Source organism: Ursus maritimus, unplaced genomic scaffold, assembly GCF_017311325.1.
Source record: "Ursus maritimus isolate PB19 unplaced genomic scaffold, ASM1731132v1 scaffold_22, whole genome shotgun sequence".
In the NCBI taxonomy this organism is placed as follows: Eukaryota; Metazoa; Chordata; class Mammalia; order Carnivora; family Ursidae; genus Ursus; species Ursus maritimus.
In genome coordinates this window covers 35,728,980-35,742,293 of record NW_024424675.1, presented here as the reverse complement: position 1 = coordinate 35,742,293, position 13,314 = coordinate 35,728,980, and the positions used below count along the sequence as shown (strand labels likewise).

The 13,314-nt window shown below is 57.6% G+C and overlaps 1 protein-coding gene across 1 annotated transcript in view; it reads left to right on the top strand.

Annotated features, from left to right (window-relative positions):
- The window catches only part of PREX1 (phosphatidylinositol-3,4,5-trisphosphate dependent Rac exchange factor 1), a 175,510-nt gene extending 164,048 nt beyond the window's left edge, over positions 1-11,462 (top strand). The window contains exons 33-40 of the mRNA XM_040638439.1: positions 2,399-2,498; positions 4,052-4,195; positions 4,292-4,406; positions 5,811-5,877; positions 6,911-7,083; positions 8,522-8,624; positions 8,878-8,945; positions 9,761-11,462. Coding sequence (XP_040494373.1) covers positions 2,399-2,498; positions 4,052-4,195; positions 4,292-4,406; positions 5,811-5,877; positions 6,911-7,083; positions 8,522-8,624; positions 8,878-8,945; positions 9,761-9,803 — 813 coding nt within the window. The 3' untranslated portion in view covers positions 9,804-11,462. The remainder of the gene's footprint in view (positions 1-2,398; positions 2,499-4,051; positions 4,196-4,291; positions 4,407-5,810; positions 5,878-6,910; positions 7,084-8,521; positions 8,625-8,877; positions 8,946-9,760) is intronic.
- Positions 11,463-13,314: the final 1,852 nt, after the last annotated feature.

Below are 13,314 nucleotides of genomic sequence, written 5' to 3'. Positions count from 1 at the left end.
ATATTTGAGGCGGTCACAACTGAGGGAAGAGGCAGACACTGCTGGCGTCTGGGATAAGAGGTTGGGGATGCGGCTAAACATTCTGCAGGGCCCAGGGTGTCCTTCCCCAGCAGATAATTCTCGGGCCCCAAATGTCAATAGTGCCACATCAGAGACACCCTCCTCTATAGTGCTAAAGGCCAATGAGAGAAACAGGGAAGGGGCGGGAAGGTCTGAGGTGGCAGCAGTTGAACGTTTCGATAAGGCGGCCAGCGAAGTCCTCACTGAGAAGGTGACATCTGACTGAAGAACCGAAGGAAGGGAGTGAGGGAGCCATGAGGATGTTGGGGAGGAACCTTCCAGGCAGCAAGGACGGCAGGTGCAAAGGCCCTGAGGCAGGGACTTGCATGCAATGTTTGAGAGACAAGGTGCGCGGTGTGGCTGGAATAGAATGAACCAAGGGAGGGTGGGGGAGGGCAGTCCTAAGAATTATCTGCCTCCCATCGTGCAGGGTCTTGCAGGCTGTGGTAGGGACGTTGGCTGTCACTCTGTGTGGTGGGGAGCTCTGGGAGGGTTTTGAGTAGAGGAGGAAACAGGGTCTGACTTCTCCACTTAATGAATCTCCCATGCTGCTGGGTGGGGATGAGACTACAGAAGGGCAAGAGTGCGCTGGGAGGTTGGAGAGCAGACTTTTGTAGTAATCAGGCAAATAGCATCTCATTTACTCCTCATAGTAGCCCTGAGGTGGGTCCTTTACAGCCCACATTTTAAAGATGAGAACCTCAAGGCCCAGGGAGTCAGGTTTGAACCCTGGGAGTCTGGCTCTGGGCCTGGTAACCCCTAGGGTGCCCTGCTTTCTCTGCATCTCCTCTTTTATCTTTGACTGCCCTGTCCATCCACTCTCAGGGCTCAGAATCCGGGTGGGCTCCTCTGCCAGCCCCAGGGAGGCAGAGCCAAGGCCTCAGCCTTTGGGGGCTGCCGATGCCCAGAGCTGACGTCCCCCAGAAATGCAGCCTGCGGTGGCACTTGCCCTGTGCTGTGCTTCTTGCCCTGTGCTTCTCGCCCTGTGTGCCCTTTGCTGGAGCTCCCCCGACCTCTGCGGCTCTGAGCCTCCTAGACATTGTCCCAGGCCGCGCTGGAAGCAGTGGCTGCTGGCCTGATGGGAAAGGGTGGCTGTGGCGCGCCCTCTGCTGGCCAGTGTTGCATGCAGGTGTCTGCCAAGCCAGAGATCCGCGCTGACTTGGTTCTCGCAAAGCTCACTGGAAGCCCCGAAAGGGCTGCTGGAACACTCAGCCCTCACTGTGCTCGTCTCAGATGAGGACGTGGGGCCTAGTGCATTAATTCACCTGTCACCATGGTGTGCCAGGCTCTGAGCTGGGTCTGAAGCTCACTTTCTAGTTGGGTGGGTGGTGGGAGGGGGAAGCAGCCTGAGAAGAGGGGATGGGGGAGGGAGGGAGGATGGAAAGAAAAGGAGTTCTGCAGAAGATGAAGCGGCTGAGTTTTTTTGGGTTCAGTGGTCAGAGCCGGCTTCTCTGGGGAGGGGACATTTGAGCTGAGATCTGGGTAGCCAGACAGCCGATGGGGTGAATGGTCTGAGGAAGAGTGTGCTGGGCAGAGGGAACAGCGTGTGCAAAGGCTCTGAGCAGAGGCCAGTGTGGCCAGAGGGGAGCGCTGGGGGGATTTGGGGGATCAGGTTGGCCGTGTCTGAAGGGCTTAGGAATATTCTAGGAGCAGAGGGAAGACTCAGAGGCTTTGAGGCAGGTGGGTGAAAGAACTCAAATTAAGTTTTTGGGAGATAACTTGTAGTAACAGGGGAACCTAGGTCTGGTAAACCCTTGGCTGCCCTGCTCTCCCTGCATCTCCAGGGTTGTCCCTGTCTGCCCCTTGCTTGGGGGTAAGGGTGGCCGAGGGAGACCTGCAGAGAGGCAGGTGTGGTCCTTGTACTGGGGGTGGTGAGGAGGGTGGGGGAGGTGGGTGGGTCAGGGGAGGGTTTTGGTGGCTGAGTGGGTAGGACTTGGTGACGGTCAGTATAGGGTGAGGGGAGAGAGATGCTGAGAAGTCCTTAAAGGTCTGGGGCTTGGGCACCTGGGCCGATGCTGGGGTGCTTTGCTGAGATGGGCCTGTTAGAGGAGGGTGAGCTGGAGAATGGAGACTTTTGTTGGGTGCGGTAGGTTTGGAATGGCTACGATTGGTGCACGTTAGAGCAGAGATGGGTTCTGACCTCTGACCCTGGGAGCTGCAGCACAATCGAAGACCAAATGCGATTTCACAGCCAGCCCTGGATAGCCCAGCGCAGGACCTCGTGTCTGGCAGGCCCACAGCCCGGTGTGTTGGCTAGAGTTGAATCACAGAATCTTGAAGGGAAATCCTGGGGTAGGGCTGGCATCTAAGACTCGTCCACCCCGTCTTTCTCCTGCAGAAGGAGGAACGGACCATGCTGGAGGACATCTGGGTGACCCTGTCAGAGCTGGACAATGTCACCTTTTCCTTTAAGCAGCTGGATGAGAACTATGTGGCCAGTGAGTGATTCTTACCACCCCTACCAGGAGAGTTGCGTTCTGGGATGGAGGGGACTGCTCTGGGGCCACCCTGCCACCAGGGCAGCTGCCCAAGGTTAAACTGGGATCTAGCACTTTCAAACCTTTTGCTCCCAACATGAGTCTTAAAGCTGAGCCTTGGGGCACATACGGAAAAGAGGGGTTTCTTTTTGTATAAACTCAGCCATCTCCAAAAGTTCTTAGAAGGGAATAAGAGCCAATTCCCAATTCTTATTAAAATTCTACTCTAGAGATTTCCTTCTTTAGAGTGAAGACTTGTTAAGATGTCCTAAGGGTTTATACCGTAATTTTCCTCCTTTCTTTCTCCCTCCCTCCTCTCCCCCCTACGCTTTCAGCTATCCACTCGCCCACCCACCCATCCATCCATCCATCCATCCCATCTACTTATCCATCCATCCCATCTATCCACCCGTCCACCTGTCCGTCCATCCATCCATCCATCCATCCATCCATCCATCCAACCCACCCATCCACCCATCCGTCCACCCGTCCACCTGTCCATCCATCCACCCATCCATCCACCCATCCAACCCACCCATCCACCCGTCCACCTGTCCATCCACCCACCCACCCACCCATCCATCCACCCATCCAACCCATCCAACCCACCCATCCACCCATCCATCCATCCGTCCACCTATCCGTCCATCCATCTGTCCATCCATCCATGAACCAATTTCCACCTCCTCGGGGGTACTATCCTCCTGTTCAGAATGCACTGACTAGAGTCTAGAGGGCTCACAGGTGTCTTCTCAGGGACCAATTGGGACTGGTCGGCAGTGGCTGCCTGGCTATAGGCAGAGTTGGGCTCAGGGGCAGCTATTGACTGGTCAGTGGCTTTTTGCTGTGGGTGCAGGATGGGGTGTGTGTGCTGTAATTCTGCCACCCCTGCCACACGCTCTTCCTTATGGGTGTAAATAAGCTGCAGGTCCTATTCGAGGACAGCTTCTGCCAGGTAGAGACCCTGGGCTACCAGGTGAGGGGTACAAGGAATGTGGTGAAGCTCTGAAGGCACTGACAGATCCCCAGTGGGGCAGAATCAGCACCAGGTCTAAGAATGAAGTAGTGGAAGCTAGGAACTGCGGAAGGAGGTGAAAAGTCAGAGGCTGGTCTCCTGAGTGCGGGAGGATGGGGCTGTCCGAGGCTAGCCCTGGCGGGTGGGAGGCTGGGGCTGTCCGAGGCTAGCCCTGGTGGGTGGGAGGCCGGGGCTGTCGGAGGCTAGCCCTGGCGGGTGGGAGGGTGGGTCTGTCCGAGGTTAGCCCTGGCAGGTGGGAGGGCAGGGATGGCTGACCAGTGCTCTGGGGTGGGCAGACAGGAAAGGCCCAGGATGCCTCTCTGAGGGCAGGAGGCAAGGGATTCTGAGGCTACTCCTTTGAGGTGGTGAGAACAGGGAGGTCCCGGGACACCATTCTAGAAGTCTGAAGGCAGGCGTGAAGCTGCCCTAGTGAACAGGGGGCAGGGCTCCGCTCGGGCCTCAGTGCTGAGCCACCCTGCCCCGCCATGTCCTCCCACAGACACCAACGTCCTCTACCACATCGAGGGCAGCCGGCAGGCGCTGAAGGTCGTCTTCTACCTCGACAGCTACCACTTCTCCAAGCTGCCCTCCCGCTTGGAGGGCGGGGCCAGCCTGAGGCTGCACACCGTGCTCTTCACGAAAGGTGAGCTGGGGGTGCCGTTTGGGGCCTGCCGGGGACGGCCGCGGCCTCTGAGCATACCGGGACCCCGACACCTGCCCCCCTCCTCTTCCTTCATAGCTCTGGAGCATGCGGAGGGGCCGCCTCCTCCAGGCAGCCAGGCTGTGGAGGATTTGCAGCAGGAGATCAACGCCCAGTCCCTGGAGAAGGTTCAGCAGTATTACCGCAAACTCAGGTAACTGCCTGGCTTACGTGCGGGGGACAGGAGTCTGGACACTGCCACGGCCGGGCGGACAGTAGCATGTAAGGCACCGGACAGGCCCCCAGCATGGGAATGGGCCTTTTCTTAAGCAGCTGCTCCATGCCAGGCCCTCTTGTACATGGGCTCTTCAGCTCCTCCCAGCGGGCACAGTAGGCCATTCTAACCCACTTCACAGATGAGAAAACTGAGGCCCTGAGAGCATAGCCAGCTTGCCCAAGGTCACACAGGTAGACAGTGGCTGAGCTCAACTTTGAGCTGGGTCTGTTTTGCGTCAAAGCAGATTTTTCCAATTAAGAGGAGCTGCCTGTTTGATTCTGTGTAGGGGTGGGAGCTGGGGCAGAGGCCCTAGGATTCTTGAACCTGGGGGTAAGGGAGTAAGGGGGGTGGTCCCCAGGGCCTTGGCCCTGCTCAGAAGAGAACCCCCAGAAGGAAGCTTCAGGCCCAGGGAGGCAGCCCGGCTCCTTCCTACGCCTGCCTCACCTTCTTCCCCTGTGGAAAAGGTAGGCTGAAAATCAGGAGATCAGGGTTTTTGGGTGTGGGTAAGGGCTTTACTGTTTTGGGGCCCAGCTTTACCATTTGGAAGTGGGAGAATGGTGCTTTCATTAGTTTGTTCAGGGAAGATATCCAGCTGTATTATTAAAACCGGCATCTCTCTGGATTCATTGAATCCATCAATCCGTCTGGTGCCGTTTGCTGAATATTTTAAATTTCGCCTCCGAGAGCCTTCCCTCATCCGTCCTTCCCTTACGCAGCACACGTTAAGTGACAACTCTGTGGGCCAGGCTCTGTTCTGGACGCTTGCTCCGGAGTCAGTAGCGGCCAAACAAAGCCTCTTCTTCACAGGGTGCAGAGAGCCGCAGTTGCCCTGCTTTGTCAATAAAGCTTTATTAGCACCTGGCTGTGCTCACTTGTGTATGTACCGTCTGGGCTGCTTTTGTGCTGCCACAGCAGAGCCGAGTAGCCTCTTGGTGGAGACAGTCTGGTCCACGCAGCCTTAAATCTTTGCTGTTCGACCCTTTACGGAAAAAATGTGGGGGAGCCCGATTTGTAGAGGGGGCGATGAGCAGTAAGCCAGTCGACGGAGCCCTGTAATGCGTGCTCCGAGGAGAGGTTCAGTAGGACGAGGGCATGGACAGTGGGGAGGTCGGGTGCTGATTCTGATGGCAGGCGGGGGAGGTGGCATTCGAGGAGTGCCTGGGGAGAGTGCCCAGAGGCCCCCTTGTTTTCCACCCTCTCCCCGCCACTATTGGAGGACTAGGTCCCTGTGGACAGGGAGAGCAGTGCAAGGTGCCCCCAGGGACAGTCGTTGGAGGAACAGAGGGGGTGGCGGCCGCTGTGGGGTGGCCGCCCCACCCTCCCCCCCTCCTTCTCTCTCAGGGCATTTTACCTGGAACGGTCTAACCTGCCCACGGATGCCAGCACCACGGCGGTGAAGATAGACCAGGTGTGCCCCACCTCCCCTCACCCCGCGGCGGAGCTTGGACAGAGCTGGGGGCTGTCGGGGTCAAGATGCAGCAGATGGGGCCCGGGGTCCCACCGCAGCCCACATCCTGGCAGAGATGCCCCTGAGGCATCTGGAGTTGCTCCTGCAGGAAGATGCCTCCTGGGAGAACTCCTTCCCCATTCAGGAGTTCCACCTTCTTCCGCACCGGCTTTGCAGTTGCTGAGATGGCTTTCCGCCTGCTGGCACCTGCTCCCCCGCGCCTTCCTGCTCCCCCTTGGTTACCCAAGCGTGTCTCTGAAGCAGGCCCACACCAGAGGTGGCCACGTGGCATTCTTTTTGTTTGATTGGAATTTGTTGTCAACATTTGAAAATCAAAAGCTTTCCAGTGAAATGGAGGCTTCTGGCTTTTCTGGAGAAGCGGAGGGATCTGGCCGTCCAGGGCCCACATTCCCACGTGGCGCAGTTGGCTTTCCAAGGGCATGTGCTCTAGGCCTTTCACCCCCTTCCCAGGCTCAGAGAGGCCTCGAATTTGACAGTACTTTGGGGGTCCTGGCCTCAGGACTGGAGGCTGGGGGGTCCCAGAGAAGTGGTGGGCACAGCCCTTTGGGAGTTTGTAGTCTGGCTGGTAGAATCTTAAGATGACACAGAAAGAATTGGCAGACCACCACTGAATGCCCATTGAGAAAAGCTGGAGTCATGGGCGGGGCGGGGGCGGGGGGGCTCTTCCCAGGAAGGCACTGTTTGGAGAGGACAGCAGAGGGCACTTCTCTCAGGGTTCGTTGGGGGCACTCCGGGGCAGGTGGAATGTTAGGCCTGCAACACTGAGTAAACACTGAATACCAGCTTGCGGGCCAGTGGGGAGCCACAGATGGTCCTTGAGCTGGGGTCGTGGAAAGTTAACTGGGCCATTACCCTGGGAGGGTGAGCTGGGAGGGCGGCTGCAGTAACAGAGCTGAAGGGGAGGGAGAGGATGGGAAGGAAGGCCAGGTGGAGGCCTCCTGCGAATGTCCCGGTGTGTGCGCCTGCCTTGCAGCTGATACGCCCCATCAATGCCCTGGACGAGCTCTGCCGCCTCATGAAGTCCTTCGTCCACCCCAAACCCGGCGCCAGCGGGAGCTTGGGTGCCGGCCTCATTCCCATCTCCTCTGAGCTGTGCTACCGCCTGGGCGCCTGCCAGATCGCCATGTGCGGCACGGGCATGCAGAGGTGAGCTGCTGTGACCCCTGCGTCAGGGCAGGAGGGGGCTGGACGGGCTCCCGGCAAGTTTGGGGGCCCAGGACAAGGAGGCAGGAGGCCGGCTTTGAATCCTGGTTCTGGCACTGCTTGTTGAGCCCTGTCGTGGCCTGGGCCCTCCCTCGGCCTCCGTTTGGGAGGTGGGACTTCAGGAGTAGGGGGTCCGAGGAGGCCCGTGGAACTCTCTGGCTCCCTGACTCTGGGGTTGGTGTGAATGAGAATCTGTGCGCTGTGGTTCTTCTTGACTCTCCAGTCAAAGTGAGCTCACTCCTCCCTACTGGGGCAGAACTGGCCTCCGTGCCCCACTGGATACCCTCCAGTCACCTTCTCCGAGTGGCCTTCCCTGACTTCCCTATTTAGGACTGCACTCTCTCCCCACCACCAACGGCCTCCCCTACTCTTCCTCAGCAACCCCACCGCCATCCCACACACAAGGCACTTTGCTCACGTGTTCGTTTATTCCCGGTCACCCCAGCGTCGGCCAGCTCTGTGAGCGCAGGGACTTGTTTTCTTTCTCTGCCCTACCCTGGCACTGAACGGCACCTGGCACACAGCAGGTGCTCAATAAATGCTTGTTGAGAATGCTTACTGTGCATTAGGCACCGTTGTTAAGGGATTAACTCATCTCCTCTTTAGAGCAAGCCAGTGTGTGTGGCCTTTCCCAGGGGCTCTCTGTGCGGGGCGATTTTGCGCCCTGGGGGACCCTTGGCAATGTCTGCAGACATTTTTGACGGTCACAATGGGGAGAGGAGGGTCCTGTTGGCATCTAGCGGTCAGAGGCCAGGGACGCTGCTGACGTCCTACCAAGCGCAGGACAGGCCCCCGCCCTCCCCCCTGCCCCGGTCGGTAGTGCCCTGGTAATGGTCTTGCCCTGTCTTACGGTGAAGGAGACCAAGGCCTGGGAAGGGCCGCTGACCTAGTGAGGGTCAGAGTAATTCTGTGGCTGAGACTTGAATCCACGAGGTCTGGCTGCAGAGCCCATGTTCTCGAACTGTAGAGAACAGATGGGAGGGCTGACTAGATGTGTCCGTGTCAGGCCCGGAGAAGTTGTGGGGCATTAGGGGAGCGCTTCATTTATTCCTTCCGCAAGAATATTTACCAAGCACCTCTTCCGAGCTGACCCGCCGGGAATATCAGAACAACACAGGCAAAGGAAAGCTCCTGCTGCGCCGTGCTGACGTCTTAGGGGGTGCCCAGAGCAGAGCAGGAAGGTGCCCGCTGTGTGCAGGAGTGCTGGCTGCCAGGAGGAAGGACGGGCAGGCGTGGGGGGTGGACAGGAGGGAGGGGTGGTGGGGGGCTCTCAGAGAAGACGCCTGAGGGGAGGGAGCGCGTCCAGCAGTTATCTGGGGGCCGGAGGGGCAGTCCCTGGGGGGAGAGGGCAGTGATGGCCCCGCCCGCCCCTGCCCTGCAGGAGCACCCTGAGCGTCTCCCTGGAGCAGGCGGCCATCTTGGCTCGGAGCCACGGGCTGCTGCCCAAGTGCATCATGCAGGCCACGGACATCATGCGGAAGCAGGTGAGGTGGCCCCGGGCCTCCGGGGACTCTCTAGCGCCTGGGAGGCTGCGGGCACGGCGGGTTCTCAGCCACGTGTGGGGACTGGGTGGTCACCAGCCCCAGACTTGGGCCTTTTCCCCATCTGCTGGGGCCCCAGATCTCAGCATCTGGGGCCTCCGGTGACTCCCCTCACCCCGCCCCCCCGCACCCACGTGCTTCCTCCCTGAACTCCGTGTGGAGGCAGGCGCCGGGCCTCATGATTCTTTCTTCCCAGGGCCCCAGGGTGGAGATTCTGGCCAAAAACCTCCGAATCAAGGATCAGATGCCCCAGGGTGCACCGCGGTGAGTGGCTGCTCCCTCCGACCCCCCCAGAAGGCCAAGAAACTCACGCCAGGCAGCCCCCCTGGTGTTCCTAGGGGGCTTCACTCAGGCACTCAGGCACCGTTCTTATTTCTTTCCCAAACGACAACCCTGTGGGCATTCTCTCCAGGTGGCCAGTGGGGACACTGAGGCACAGAGAGATTATGTATCTTGTCCCAGGTCATACAGCTAGTAGATGGCAGAGCTGGGATTCTGCAGCCAGGCAGTGGCGGCCCAGGGGCCAAGCTCCTGACCACTGGGCTGCCCTGCTTCTCTCTCCTGCCCCTGTCCCCGCAGCAGCCTCCTGGCCGGTCCCCCTGCCATCCTCCTCTTCACAGCAGATCTGTCCAGTCTGTCCTGCTTGAGACCCATGAGTGGCTCCTTCCTTGCAGATGAAGCTCAGAATCTTGCCGCTGCAGATGTTAGGGAAACCAGGGCTGTCCATGGGGTGCTGGAGCGGTCCCCAAAATCTGTTAAGTAAAAAAAACTCCAGGGGCTGAGCGCTGTGTCTAGTCTGCCATTAAGTGTGGAAAAACGTGGCCCTTACACAATGTACACATACACCCCCCCCCCACGTATCTTAACACCCAAACACGCATGTGCAGGTGCGTCTATATTCATAAACCCACTGCCAGTCTGGAGGGGGCCGGAGAGCTGGGAGAGAGCGTGCACAGTCCGGATCTTTTTCACCGTGCATCTTTTTATACCTGTTGAGTTTTGTTTTCTGGGCAGGGATTACATGTTCAAAAAAATGGCCTGCCCGCCTGTTCCTCATTCTCTTCGCCTCTGTCCACCAGGCTCTACCGCCTCTGCCAGCCGCCAGTGGATGGAGACCTCTGAACGTGGGGATTCTGCCTGGTGCTCGGCTGTATCCTCTGGAGCTGGGTTTGGGGGGGCATCGGGGGCCACGCTGGCCTTCTCCAGAGCTGGCCGAGGCTCCTTCCTGCTCTGGGACCTGCCAGCCTTCTCCATCCCCTCCCGTGAGGACAAGTGGTGCCCCTGCTCTCGGAGGAGCTGGCCCATTGGCCGTGGGCCAGCCCATTCTCCACACTCGGGCCTGAAGCCCGAGGGGTGCTGGGGACCCGCAGAGCTGGCTGATGGGTACAGCCAGGACCTGGGCTCCTGCCCACAAGTCCCCGGGACATAGGGGAGAAGTCACGGGCGCTGGAGCTGGAGGCCTGCAGACCCAGCTGCCTCAGGATGGCTCAACCTGCACTTTTGAAACCCCTGGTTTCCTTCTAAGTCCACATTCCAGGCGACACACGTGTCTCCTCCTCCCCTTAGCTTCCAATTCACCCCTAACCCTGTACTAACCTGCTCGGTGGACTCGGAAAAGCCAGGCCTCTGCCAGGAAAGACAGAGGGACAGGGCACACCACCCGTCACCAAGAGGAAATTCGAAAGCCACACCAGCTTCCGACGTGACCGCCATCGGAACTTGAGCCATCAGCCCTGGGCGCGAGATTTGCTCTGACTTTATTTATATGGCGTGAAATCTCTATGGTTTATTTTGGGGTTTTTATGTTGTTGGTGTTGTCGAGTTGTTTTTTTTTTTTTCCTCTGGGTTGTGTGATTATATATTCGACATTTTAAATTTCAAAGAAAGGTGTATTGTCTAACAGGGGACCAACATAAGGTAGCGTTGATGACTTTTCCCACTTCTACTAAAAAAGAGAAAAACTAAATTATTGAAAATTCAAAAAATGTCAGTATTTCATCTTTTTTTAATATTAGGGTCTTAAGGTATCACTTATAGGTTTTGACTACGATTCCCACCCACCTCTGTTCTCCAGCGGTCGGTCCGCATTAGCGTGAATGACTCTGCTGTCTTTGGACGCTGCGCTGCAAGGGTCGTAGCGGCAGCTGGACCAGGGCTGGGGGCTGGAGGGGGTTGAACCACCCACCTGAGATGCTGTCCCGCACAGGTGTCTGCCCTGAGGGGAGGAGGGCCACCGGGAAATGCAGGGTGGTGGCTTCTGTAACTTATTTTTTTTGATGTTAGCTCAGAGCAGGACATTTGGGACTTCTCAGCCAGCCAGAGAGACAGGAAGCCAGCCTGCCCACCTCCTGGGCACAGGGACCCGCAGTGGGATCTCAGCAGTTTGTCCCCTCCAGCTTCTGTGTGCCAGCAGGGAAGCATCCTAGCTGAGGTAGCAGGGAGGGAAGGTCTTTCTAAGCTTGTTTGGTGGCTGAGGTCGGGAATGGGTTCCTCACTGCCCCTAAGGCTTGAAGCCCCACCAGCATCTTGGCCCCCTGGGCCTCCAGGGGCCAACCCTCACTCTCTTGCCACTGTGGCCTACGTTGCAAGAGGTGGGCCTGTTGCTGGACACAGGTGACCCGGATACAAATGAAGATGTGCTTTAGCCCCCTGGCGGGAGATGGAGAGGAACCCCCGAGGGCAAGGGCCTTGTGCACTGGTTTACTTTAAAATGTACAGATCTTCTCATTAAATTCATGATAGATTTTTTTATTATTATTAAAAGTCAGTTTATAATACAAAGATCCTGATCTGTGGAGGGTTCCTTTGGGGGCTGCCCCCCGTGGGGCGGGGCGGGGTGGGATGGGCTCCTGCTCTGAACGGGGGACAGGGGTGGTTCCCATCGATACTGTCCTAGTCCCTGAGCCAGCGACGCCTGCAGCGACGTTACCACTCTGAACCTGTCTCCTCTAAAATGGGGGCAGTCTATGTGTTCTCTTGCAGGGGAAGATTGGTGAGGACTCCCCGGTGGGCCTGTGCCTCACGTGTGCCAGGAAAATAATGGTCTTTATATTGTGTTCCCCTTTACATGCCATTCTGGGCTCCCATTTCACCGCAATTTTCCAGGCATTCCTTGTCTTCTCTTGGGGGTCACGCCAGGGCTCCCCTACACGTGCCCAGGGGTCAGGGTGGGTCCAAGCGATGCCACCGAGGGGTCCTCGGCTCCATCCTGCAAGGCCCACTGGGCTCTGGGATCTGGGATGGGGCCAGAGTGGAGTTCTGCTCAACACGTGGGCTGGTGCCGGGCCAATCAGAGTCCAGGCTGCTGCAAGCGGGCCAATCAGAACAGACGCCAGCGCAGACTCTGCGCCTGCGCCCCTGGACCCGTGATGTGGCTTTCACCTCCCTGTTCCAGGGCCGTCCTTCAGGATCTTCCTGGGTCCGTCTGCCCCAGCCAGAGAAATCTCACTGCCTGCGCTGGATCTGAGCTGCAGACCTGTTTCGCTGGGCTTGTTTGATTCCTGCCTCCCTCTGTCTCCCGCCCTGCCTCCTTTCCTCCTTCCCTTCCCTCCACCCTCCCCCGTCCAACCGTTTCCTCTCCCCTCCATCCTTTCCCTCTTCCCACCCTCTGGAAGACACTGACATCTATGAAAGGCTCCCTTGGGGTACCCTCCTCTTGAAGCCTGCCACCCTTGGGAACTCCCTGAGCCATGATGTCTCTGCCCAGTTCTGCCTCTCAGATCCGCGCTCCTTCTTGCAGTCTCTTCTCCTTCCAAGCTAACCCATTCCAGAGCTCATTCTAAGGGCCAGATTGGGTCCTTCCCAGAGAGATGTCCTTGTGTCCTTCAATGGCAGGTTTAAAAGATTCCATACTGTAATAGTTGAGAATGAATCCTGGTGGGATTTGAGGCACAGTGACGGGCTGATTGTTTGGAATTACTTGAAACCAGCGTCTGGATCCAGGGAAGAGCGCTTTGAGGGGAGAGCTGTCACCTCAGTCTATATTTGAGGTCAACAGGGAGGATTTGATGCCTTCCTTCAGGCAGGTGCTTGCATAGGAGACAGCAGATTCTGCCTGTGCTATTCCTGGGTACCAGAAACAAGACGTGAAATCTCAGGTAGTGATAGGCAGGGGCAGCTTTGGTTTGGAACTGAGAGGTAGGGTCTCTGTGGCCTTGAGCAAGTCACAGCCCTTTTCATACACACAGCTTTGCAAACGGGGTGGTGGTGGTGGTGGTGGTAGTGGTGGTGGCGGTCAGAACCTGCCTTCGTTTCAGGAAGGCCTTTCTCACTGTACAAAATGGGGCTCGAAGTGCTGCCTGGAGCAAGGGGTCATTTTATGGATCTCCAACTGGTGGCCCGCGGGTTGAAACTTGGAAATAGATGTGGGTTTTGTTTTTTCCTGATATGGTGTAATTTTCATAATTTTGAAACAGACACTTGAGAATCAGCAGATTTCACTTCCAAATTCTCATTTTTTTGCTTCCTGTGAAAATTCAGAAGTTCTGGTCTCACCCTGACCCACATTTCTGCCTGGCCATGTGCGGCTGCCGCGGAGGAGGGCCACAGCCTTTGGGCAAGACGCCAGCTCTCCCGTCCCCCGCAGCCCCACCCGGCCCAGCACATTCCTTTACCTGACCTTCTCGGCTCTGGG